Source organism: Peromyscus californicus, unplaced genomic scaffold, assembly GCF_007827085.1.
Source record: "Peromyscus californicus insignis strain IS unplaced genomic scaffold, ASM782708v3 Scaffold_8__1_contigs__length_139910024, whole genome shotgun sequence".
NCBI lineage: Eukaryota > Metazoa > Chordata > Mammalia > Rodentia > Cricetidae > Peromyscus > Peromyscus californicus.
In genome coordinates, this window is record NW_026294606.1 from 104,620,985 (window position 1) to 104,633,122 (window position 12,138).

Sequence of the window (12,138 nt, forward strand, 5' to 3'; positions counted from 1 at the left end):
TTATTGTGTATACAGTGTTCTGCCTGCATATATGGCTGCAGACCAGAAGAGGGCACCAGATCTCATTATAGATGGTTGTGAGCCACCATGTGGTTGCCGGTAATTGAACTCAGGACCTTTGGAAGAACAGCCAGTACTCTTAACCGCTGAGCCATCTCTCCAGCCCTAGTTTTGCTTTTTTGAGACAGAGTTTTATTCTGTAGCCCAGGCTGGTCTAGAATTCACTATGTAGCTCAGGCTCTCCTCAGACTCAGAGCAAATCTGTTTTAGATTTCTAAATGCTGGGATTACAGATTGAGGCACCACGTTGGTTCTTTGTTTGTGAGACAGGGTCTTGCAGTATTTACCCCTGGCTGGCCTCAAAGTCATGCAAATTCCTGTCTCAGCTTCCCAAGTGTTGGGGTTACCCTTACACCCAGATTTTTCCTTTCTTATTAAACCCAAAACTTAGGGCCTAGAGAGATGGCTCAGTGGTTAAGAGCCTCAACAGTTAAGAGCACTTGCTACTCTTGCAGAGGATATGGGTTCAATTCCCAGCACTCATATAGAAACTTAAAACCATCTGAAACTTCAGTTCCAGGGGATCCCATACCCTTTTCCAGCCTCCACAGGTACCAGGCACACATGTGGTACGCACACATATATGCAAGAAAAACAGCCGTACATATACAATAAAAACAAACAAATCTTTAAAAGAATATTTTTTAACTCTCTTTTTCTCTAACATATACCTCAGGTTTGTGCCTAGGAATGTACAGAACTAAGAAGATACATTTGGGCTCTGAGGCGATAACTGACTAGATGGCTCAGTGGGCAGAGCAATTGCTATGCATGAACAGTGGTACACACCTGTAAGCCCAGCACTGGGGACAGTGACAGGGAGATCCCTGCGGCTCACCACCATCCAGATCAGCAAAGTCCAGATTTAGCAAGAGACCCAGTCTCAAAAAATATGGTGGATACGGGGCATGGTGGCACATACCCTTTAATCCCAACACTTGGGAGGCAGAGGCGGGTGGATCACTGTGAGTTCTAGGCGTCAGGCCTTCAAAGTATGACCTTATCTCAAAAAGGGGCGGGGGGGGGGGGGGGGGAGTGAGGAAGATTCGTGACAAAAATTACCATTGACCTCTGGCCTCCACACACATGCACACTAACACCACTTTTTGGTTTTTGTTCAAAAAGCTACACTTAACAGCTCGATGTGGCTAATATAAGTGGGATTAGTGTTTGAGAATTCCATAAAATTCATATTGTTAATTCACTTAAAAGGTAGACAGACAATTAAGCTATATGAGAATTCTTTTTCTCCTTCATATCACAATTAAGAAGGGATGCCAGCCATTGTATTGCACAGACTCCTTTAATCCCAGCCTTTGGGAGGCAGAGGCAAGCAGATCTGAGTTCAAAGTTAGCCTGGTCTACACAGCAAGTTCCAGGACAGCCAGAGTTAAATGGTGGGACTCCGTCTCATATACCTCCATGTCTCCTATCTCCCCATCCCCAATAAAGATGGGATAATTGGCATTCCAGCAGCTAACTTAGACCATGAGGTAGCCATAAGAATCAAGCCACATGTGGTTCTAGTGGTGCACACCTGTAATCCCAACACTTGAAAGGCTAAAGCAGGAGAATCAGGAGTTCAAGCCTACCCTGGGCTACACAATGAGACCCTGTCTATAAAATAGTAACAATATGAAACAAAGCCATGTGCTCATTGCAGTGCACACTTGTAATCTCAGCATTTGGGAGGCTGAGGCAGGAGGGCCACAAGCTTAAGTTCAGCTTAGGCTAAAAGTCTTAGAGTGGGGGCATCGTGTGCCAAGGATAGCAAAACAGAAAGATAAGGAGATGCCAGGTGGTGGCGCACTCCTTTAGTGCCAGCACTCAGGAGGCAGAGGCAGTCAAAACTCTGTGAATTCGAGGCCTGCTTGGTCTGGTCTACAAAGCGAGTTCCAGGACAGCTAAGGCCATCACACAAAGAAAACCTGTCTCAAAAAATTTTTAAAAAAGCAAACAAACAAACAAAAAACACAAAGGCAGACACCACCACAGCCAGCTTGGGAGTTTCTGTAATGCATACTTGAATCAAATCCTGATACAGCAGAAACAGAGACAGAGTAAAGTCAGTAGAGGCGAAAGTGTGTGTGAGAGTGTGTGTGTGTGTGTGTGTGTGTGTGTGTGTGTGTGTGTGTGTGTGTAGGAAAAACAAGTCCCAAGCTGATCTTGGTCCTAGAAGGCTCCCAGTCAACTGCCCGGCAGGGACTTCCCGTGCTGAACTTGCATGCATGGTTGGCCAGCGGAAGGGCTCGAGTCAGGAAGCCATGGCTAATGTAATTGAACGAAGTTCTTTACTTCTCTAATTGTATCAGAGAGAAAAACTTGATCAGGGGGTTATTAAATTCCGTGATTCTCAAGAGTCTTCAGAGAACAGAACAGGGATCAGCCTTAAAGGCTTTGGCATGCAATGGATAGGGCACAATCCACACTTCTGAGGCAGGAAGCAGGATATGGCTAGAATGTCCCCTGGAGAGACACGATAGGAAATACCAAGAGAGCATTTTCAAAATGGGCAAAGGCTTTTGGTAACAATCTCCAGGGACATTCATGACCAGAATCTAGACAACACAATCAGTCTGTGTATCGGCCTCTTCGATGTTTGCTGGTTTTCTGGACTGAGCCAGACCTCACAGCAGACACCGCAAACACCATGGGGAAGGAAGAATCTGATGCACGTGACAGTGGACAGAAGGCTTAACACTGTTGGTTTGTTTAATTTTTTTTTTTTTTTTCCGAGACAGGGTTTCTCTGTGTAGCTTTGGAGCCTGTCCTGAAACTCGCTCAGTAGACCAGGCTGGCCTCGAACTCAGAGATCCACCTGTCTCTGCCTCCTGAGTGCTTGAATTAAAGGTGTGAGCCACCACCGCCCAGCCTTGTTTATTATTTATGTATAGATTTGCATGAATCTATGTGCACCATGTGGAGGTCAGAAAAGGGTCCTGTATCTCCTGCAACTAGAGTTACTGTGTTCTGGCGTGCCTGATGTGAGTGTTGGGAATCAAACCCACGTCCTCTGCAAGAGCAGTGAACGTCCTTAACTGCTGGGCTGCCTCTCCAGCTCTACAGAGGGACAAAGACTTCCTACCGGTCTTCCCCAGCACCTCACCTTATTCATTTTGCCTCCAGGAAGGCTATGACAACAGCTAGTATTGGATGAGAATCTAACTCACCCAGCCCTCCCTCCACAGCTCAGGTTCACATCTGTGCTCAACCAAGTACAGATAGAAACGATTTCTTTTCAAAGGTAGATACCGTGGTGTATGCCTCTAATACCACACGTGGGAGGCAAAGGCAGGATTGGGAGTTTTAGGTCACCTTGGGCTACATATCAAGTTTGGGGACAACCTCAGCTACACAAAATCATCTTTCTCTTATTTATTTCAAAGCCATCTTTCTCTGAGTAGCCCTGACTATCCTGGAACTAGCTCTGTAGACCAGGCTGGCCCCAAACACACAGAGACCTGCCTGCCTTTGCCTCCCAAGAGCTGGGATTAAAGACATGCATCATCACTGCTTGGCTTTTAAAAGACTTTTTAAGGTATGTAGAGCTGGGGAGCTAGTTCAGTTGGCAGAATACTTGTCCAGTATGCATGAAGCCCTGTATTTAATCCCTAGAACCTCACAAAACCAGGTGTGGTGGCATGAACCTGTAATCCTATCCTGTGGGAGATGAAAGGTTAGAGCGAGTTTGAGGCTATCATGGGCTATAAGGGATCCTATCTAAAAGAAAGGAAAAAAAAAGAAATTCATATCAAACACGTTAGTACACACCTGTAATCCCATATCAAGAAGCTAAGGCAGGAAGACTGTGAGTTTGAAGCCAGCCTGGGCTATTTTATAGCAAGACCCTTACCTCTAAATAAGCAGATTCCCCCTAATCATTATCTCTAAATAAGAAGAATGTAACAATTGTCACACGAGTCATGGGTCAGGCATTATCTTATGTAGAAGAGTGCACTAACCAGAGGATGTTCTGGCTATGTGTGGCTATCGATACCCCTTTATATAAGGGACCTGAGCATCCAGAGTTTGATATCTACAAAGGAAGAGGGGACTCCTTGTGGATATCAAGAGTATACATACGCTCTTAGTGTTTTGTGTGTGAACTCACTCAGCCCACACAGGTTAAATGATTCCTCTGTGGTTACTGGGGTCAGAGGTAAGAAAGAGCAATGGCAGGCTAACAGTCCCAGGCAGGGGCCATGTCTTCCTCCTTATCCTACACTACCAGATCCCCATCACCCAACAGCAACCCCCAAACCCCCAGAAGAATGAGTTCAGTCAGAAAGACTGTCCTCAACTGGGGATATTTTTGCCACGACCACCCAAAGAGTCACAGGCAGTTTCTGGAGATAGTTTTAGCTGTTGTAACTGACAGGTATTCCTGGCATCAAGGATGCCACTTAGCATCCTACAGAGTCTTCCCACAAAATTATCTTGCCCAACAAGTCCCCAGTGCCAAGGCGAGGGGACCCAGATCAAACAACAATCTGAAAACTATCCACACACATCCAAGGAATACCCCAACCTACATGGTGGTGGTGCCGGTGTTGGTGGTGCCCCACGGACTTCAGAATCACTCTGGTGGAAAGCTTCCTGTGAGTAGAGTCCCAGGCATGGACAAGAAAACTGGTTTCCAGTTTATGAAGCTTTAGAGGCCGACTGAGCGTGATGACACCATCTGTAGCCACTTTGAATCGGGAGTCCTCGGAAAAGTAGGCTGTCCTTGGTCGACCAGTGCACCCTTCGAATTTCACTGCAGGACAGAGATCACAGCACTTAAGACACTGGACAGCTAGATCACAGATACGGACATTCCTTCTTGAATTGATCCACCCACCAAACAAACATACGGAGCATATACCAGCTCAACAAACCACAAGCTGACGATGAGCAACCCGTACCCAGGAGGCCTCCTCCTCATCATTAAGATCTTCCCAATCAAGGGCAACTGATCTTTGGAGGCTGGCTTCTTTTTCCTCGTCTGTCAGTGAAAATAGAATCTTGTCTATAAAGTAACCGTTCATTTTCAGAGTGAAATCAAGAGAAGTGGTTCAGTATGAAAACAGACCACAAGGTTGGGATGTCTCATCGGGTCAAAGTGCCTACAGTTCAGCCTGATGCCCAGAGGTCAGACCCCCAGAACCCAGGCACAGAGCAGGATGTGACGCAAAGAGTGGTGATGCGCATCTGCAAGCCCAGGACTCCTACACCAAATGGAGAGTTGCAGTAGAATGCTTTCAGGGGTGTTACTAGCCAGCTAGCCTACAGTTCACAGTCAAGTCTGCAGAGACAAGACACCCTGCCTCAAAACTTCTCCAGAAGCCCCAGGTTCAGTTCTACCCATTATAGTGGTTCACAACAGTCAGTAACTCCAGTTCCAGCAAATCTGATCCCCTCTTCTGGCCTCTGCAGGCACTACATGAACACAGTACACTGGCATGCATACAAAATACAAATAAGTACATCATAAAAAGAAAACAGAAGCTGGGCAGTGGTGGCGCACACCTTTAATCCCAGTACTCAGAAAGCTGAGGCAGGAGAATCGCAATAGGTTTGAGGCCAAGTGAGTCACACAGTGAAACTGTTTCTTAAAAAAGAAAAACCAAATAAATAGTGTAGTGCATGCCTCCGATCCTAGCACTTCAGAGGTGGGAACAGGTGCATCAGATGCTTCAAGTCATTCTTGGCTAAACAGCAAATTCGAGGCTGCACGAAACCCTGCCTCAAAAAAAAAACACAAACAAGGGTCACCGAGATGACTCAACAGGGAAGGTGCTTACAGCCAAACCTGACAACCTGAGAGCAATTGTAAAAACCCCCAGAGAGAAAGCGCTCAGTCACAGAAGAGAACTGACCTCTGTGAGCTGTCCTCAGACCTCCCTCCACAGGCATACCATGGGATACTCACGTGTACACACAGAGAGAAATGTAATAGAAGACCTCGCGGATAGAGGTTGAAAAGAACAGTTCACAATTAAACTCAGGAATTAGCTTACTTTCCACCTTTTCACACAAGTGCCCATCACTCCTCACCATGGAATTCCCATTTCATCTCAGCATTCTCTTTTGAAAATTCCCATTCCTGTGCCCATTTTACAAAGCCAGGCACCTTGGCATCCTCCACTCTGGACCTGGGTGTTCTGCCTGTCCTGCAGTGTCCATTTCTCCCACCAGAGGTCGCCCTGGTAAACATGTCTGAAGCCAAAAGCCCTATGCTTGCCAGAGGAAATAGACATGAATATCTTGTTTCAGTGGTGAGAAGGGTACAGGCACCACCATCAATCCCACTGGCAAAATATGCTTCTTTAACATACATACTTTGGAGCCAAATGATAATTGCAGAAGAATCTATGTGAACTTAAACTATTCTTGGTTATGAGAGGAATAAGTATGTATAGGGGTGTGTGTATGTGTGTGTGTCTGTCTGTCTGTCTATGCAGTCAGCCTTGGTATGGTTCTTCAGATGCTGCCCGCCCTGTTTTGTAAGACTAGACAAACAAGCAAGCCAGGCTGGCTGGCCAGCGAGCGCCAGGACTCCATCTGGTGTCTCTAACTCCCCGTACTGAGATTACAAGTCCCCAACCTTGTGAGACTTTTTCATGGGCTCAGCAAGCACTTAACTGACTGAGCCTAGTTCCCAGATACCACTTTTAAAGTCTAAATTAGGAACCTTTAAAGATGCTTTTAAAGAAACTCTCCCAACCCACAGCACAAGTAATGGGGGGATTGAGTCATATCTGGGGGCTTGTCATATGCAGGGAACAGGCGCTGACTTTCCTTTCCCCAGCCAGCACAAATCTAGGCAGTCAAAAATCACAGGAGCATGACTGGACTTGCCAAGGGTGGTGGCTAAAGAGTGAAAATGGCTTTGTAATAACGTGGTGCAAGGCATTTAACTGCTCAAGGCACTTCTCAATGGTGGCTCGGCCTCACTCTTGGAGAAGTGACATCCTAGATATGACAGAGAGCCCCAACCTGAATTTCCAGGTGCTGGTTAAGGCTCATTATCTTTCAGTAAAACCAGATCCTCTGGGCTGAGAAATAATTACAGGAAAGTTGGAGGGCTCTCCAGCCCCAGGAAGATTCTGGAAGGTGCCTTCCATCTGGGCCAGGGCTGGCCCAGCTCAGCCATGCAGAGATCTGAGAACACCAAGAACACACGGACATTTCCACATAGAAGGTGCTGAATAGAGAAAGCCGATAAGGGACTCAAGTCAATCCCACTCAGCATGACACCTTTCCTTACAGGGTTATGACCTGCGTCGGTCCACACAGGAACTAGGACTCTGTGCACCTCTAAATGGGACAACCTACCACAGTAGTCAACAGTCTCAAACTGGGTGTGGTGGTGCACACCTACAATCCCATTATTGGAGAGTCTGAGGCTATCCTGGCTTGCACACCAAGACCCCTAAAACAACAACAAAAAAAACACCCTACAATCTGAACTAACAATTTCAGTTACCCTTTGCCAACTGTTTTACCCACATTTTAAGTATTTGTAGGACCGTACCATTCCAGGCTCCATTCTAAGCTCTTCACAAATATTAAACCACATAAACCCAGAACCATATGCAGCTGATGCTCTTGGCATCCTTTTTTTCTTTTCTTCCTCTTTTTAGGGGGGTGGGGTGGGGGTGGGTCTATGTAGTCCTGACTGTCCTGAAGCTCACTGTGTAGCCCAGGCTGGCCTCCAACTCACAGCGATCAGCCTGTCTCCGCCTCCCGAGTGCTGGGATTTAATGGTGTGTGCCACCATGCCTGGCACATTCTCTTTTTACAGATGGGGAAATTTAGGCAGAGAGTAAGTTAGCGAGGCTCGGGATTGGACCCGGGCAGTCTGAGATCTCATGCCCTTGACTGCACTTTGTGCCTCTGTCTATAGCAGGCCCTTGCCCTGGGTTCATTGCCTTTTTTTTTCCTTTTTAGATTTATTTTCATTTTTATATGTATGGATATTTGTGTGTACATATGTCTAAGTACCACATGCATACCTGTTCACAAGGAGCCAGAAGAGGGTGTCAGACTCTTTGTAATTAGAGTTACAAAAACAGTTGTGAACTGCCATGTGGGTACTGGGAATCAAATCCAGGTCCTCTGGAAGAACAGTCAGAGATCTTAACCACTGAGCCATCTCTCCAGCCCACCTTTCCTTATTTAAAAGTGTTTTTTTTTAAATAATTTTTTTTAATTTTATGTACATTGGTGATGATATCAGATACCCTGGAACTGGAGTGACAGACAGTTGTGAGCTGCCAGGTGGGTGCTGGGAATTGAACCTGGGTCCTCGGGAAGAGCAGCCAGTGCTCTTAACTTCTGAGCCATCTCTCCAGCCCCAGGGCTTTTTTTTTTTTTTCTTCAAGATAGGGTTTCTCTGTGTAGCCTTGTGCCTTTCCTAGAACTCACTCTGTAGACCAGGCTGGCTTCGAACTCACAGAAATCTGCCTGCCCCCGAGTGCTGGGATTAAAGGCATGCGCCACCACCGCCCAGCTTTTTTTTTTTTTTTTTTTAAAGATAAAATATATTTTCTTCTGGAGACACAGCTCTATAGCGGAGTACTTGCCTAACAATTACCAACAATGTGGGGCAGGGGGTTGGTCTCAATCCCAACACTTAAAAAGCAGATCAGGAGTTCTGGGCTACACAGAAGATTTGAGGCCAGCCTGGGCTACATGAGACTGCCTCAAACTGCCCACCCAAGGGGTGAGGGGGATGTCTTATTGTTTCTTTGCTGATTACAATTAGAATGAATTCTTTCTTTAAATGACAAAAACTAGCAAGAACGTCTTTCTGGCTGTGTGTCTAACTTTTGCATTCATCAGCACCCATCTTCCAGCCTACTTGGAAGAAGTAGTAGTTAAAGGCAGAGAACCCTGTAAGAGACAACTTAAGTGCAATACAAATAAAGCCCAAGTTGATGAAAGCCTCTGGTGGCAGCGGGTGACTGTGAGCCTCAGCAACATTCTTTTCATGTAATTGCCATCATGCCAGGGCCAGTCTCGCCTGAAGGATCCCATTTCTTCCTCCACTGGGGTGGCCGTCACTGGAATGTGAGTGGGTAGAAACAAAACTCGCGAGGAAATCTCTGAACATTGCAAAAAATGCCGGGGCTGTCACCAAAGGCAGCTGGCCACGGTTGATGGTGCTCCAGTCCCTCAAAAACAACGGCTTGAAAGTAGAGCTCTCTGCCCACACCACACACGGGGTGATGCAAGGGACGGCTCCCCCCCCCCCCCCCCCACCCCCGCCCTAGAGAAGTTCCACAGCCAAGACCTTGGTGCTTAGCTTTACTCTAAGGACCACTTAGACATACACATACTTGGCTCAGGGTTACAAACGTATGATCAGAGAGGCTTCCGAGCTCCTGGGGGCCACACTGCCACTGTGGACCCCAAACTACAGCTGCATTTTCTGACTCAAACACTGAAGATGGAAGAGAAGTTTCACTTGATGGATGAAAGGACTGAGGTAAACAGTCTCTCCTTCTGTGGTTCAGTAGTACGGTGTCTAAAGTCTCCACAGATGTCAACACCCCGAAAACATCTCCCTAGGTCCATCGTTTTCTTAGATGGCACTGGGTAATGCTGGAACATCCTCCTTTAATGGGTGGCCACAAAATTAGAAAGTACTACAGGCTTGTGAATCAACCACACTCAGGAGAATATGTCACCATAGCGCGAAAAACAGGGCAAGGACGAGTTATCCTTCGGTCTATCACATCTGGGGCATGTCGCCTAAGACATATGGGTTCACTCTGATAAGTCACTATTTGTGTCCGTCTCTGGAGAGCCGTGGATAAGAACTACACACTCTACTCTTTATTAGATACAGCAGTGTCCCAGGTTAGATACACCTGGCAAAGGGGTGTAGCCAAGCTACACTACATGTCTATGAACAGATGAGGTTGTGGTCTGGGACATTAACTTCTCAGGGTTTAACCATTAGGCAGTCTGCCTACACCATGGGAGTCATTTAGGACACTTGGTTAGTTGAGTAGAGATTTATTTGAGGTAGCTAGTTACAAGAACAAGAATAGTGAAAGATCATCCCATAGACACAGTCCTCAAAAAACACAAGGGTACTCGGAGGGCATTCAGGGGCCACACAAAGGAGGAAGTCTGGAACTAGACTCGGGAACCTTCCACAAAGCTGGCTGTGCGCACACCTTTAATCCTAGCACCGGGAGGCAGAGGAGGCAGGAGGATCAAGAGGCCACACAGCAAGCTGGAGCCCTCCCTGGACCCCTAGTGAGACTGTCTCAAAAACAAAGGGAGGGAGGGAGGGAGGGAGGGATCAATCTCCATCGAGAAATACCAAATGCACCGCACAGAAAGGAGAGCCCAGCAAAAGCAAAGACGAAGGAGAATTCACTCAGGCTCACTCCGCCCTCACTTCTGGGAGTAAACAGGATAAAGGGCAATCCATCATCACCCAGACTGTCCCCAGATGTGTGAGGTCATTAGTGCTGACTGTGGACACCTGCCCAGTTTCTACCTGAGCTAATGTGTTTCGAGTTCCACAGTAAATACCAGTGAGTGCCAACCACAATCATCAGGGTGAAAACTGCCATCAGTCTCACAAATGGGGCATCCTGAGTCAACAGCCAGGTTAATATTCTACATCTTGGTGAATGCGGCTAACCACATTCAAGAGTTCGAGTCCCCGCTTTTCTTTCTCACCTCCGCCAAGTGTCAGTTTCTCCATCTGCAAAAGGCAGACGTGCATGTCTCCTTCAGGAGTTTAAGGATTCCTTTCTCAAAAATGTGTGAGTTTTCTCTTTCCTTTTTGGGGGTGTCAGGGGTCGACCCTAGGGCCCCACATGCTAGGTAAATGCTCTATCACTAAACTACATTCCCAATCGTTTTTAATTTTTAATTTGAAACAAGGGCTCACTAAGTTGCCTGGGCTGGGCTGGAACTCCCTTTGTGGCCTTCAGCAGGCCTTGAATTTGTAATCCTATTGCTTTAGCTTCCCCAGCAACCCGAGAGTATAGTGTAGCTGAGATTACATGTCTGTACCTCCATGCTTAGATCGTCAACAAATACAGAAAGCTCTCACTCTCTGCTTCACTGCAAACAGTGAATAACAAGGTCTTTGTCCTCCCAAGATTTGTGATCCAGTGCAACAGAGGTAACAGACACAGCGGTTCATGTCAGGAATGCGAAGTGTAAGAAACAGCCAGATGGTGGAGGCGCATGGGTTTAGTCGGCACTCAAATCTCTCTGAGTTTGAGGCCAGCCTGGTCTACAGATTGAATTCCAGGACCGCCAGTCTTAGGAAGGAAGGAAGGAAGGAAGGAAGGAAGGAAGGAAGGAAGGAAGGAAGGAAGGAAGGAAGGCAAAAGAAAAATGTAACAGAGGAGGTAACGTGTTCTGAGGACTGAGGTAGAGGGGACCAGTTCAATGAGGGATAACAGGGAGGGCCCCAAGAACAGCAGAAGGAATTAGCTAGGCTCCGACTATGTGCTCAAGCCAGAGTGTGGCTCAGGGTGGTGCAGGGGCAGTTCCAAGGCCCACCCAAGCACTGCATGTCTAGCACAGCCAGGGTCTCCGATGTGCCACAGAAGAGCCAGGTGAGAACACAGCAGACGTGGGCCATTGTACCTGAGTTAGAGTAATGACAGCCTGTGGGTCTGCTCAGGCTCATGCCCAGCGTTGGCTCCTGCTCCTCCAGTTCAGAAGAGCTAGGGCCTCCCCATCTCCCTTGTCCTTCACGGAAAAACCAAGGAAAAGAGCCAGTTTGAAATCATTTCCTCTTGGACAGCCCCGAAATGCCCAGTGTCTGCAGACAAAACCTCCCAAGGCTTAATCACAGCACAGCCCTGCGGGGCTCCACTGGATCAGCGGGACAGCTAGAATTGTTTCCCTGCAGAAGGCCCAGCACTGGGTTTTGATGTCCCTAGAGGCACTATTTGGTGAGGACTCTCAACTATTTTAAGAGAAATGGGAATGAGGTGAAAGAAGGTGAGGACGTGGTCCTTGTTAGTTCCCACTGTGGTGGCCAGCCTGCCCCAGTCACTGAGACATCATCACCTGCCGCCAGGTGCCCTTCCATCGTCAGCTAAGGGACACAGG

The 12,138-nt window shown here is 47.2% G+C and overlaps 1 protein-coding gene across 1 annotated transcript in view; it reads right to left on the reverse strand.

Moving 5' to 3' along the window:
- The window catches only part of Cdh1 (cadherin 1), a 70,370-nt gene that overhangs the window by 15,424 nt on the left and 42,808 nt on the right, over positions 1 to 12,138 (reverse strand). The window contains exon 3 of the mRNA XM_052728154.1: positions 4,593 to 4,816. Within this exon, the coding sequence (XP_052584114.1) occupies positions 4,593 to 4,816 (224 nt within the window). The remainder of the gene's footprint in view (positions 1 to 4,592; positions 4,817 to 12,138) is intronic.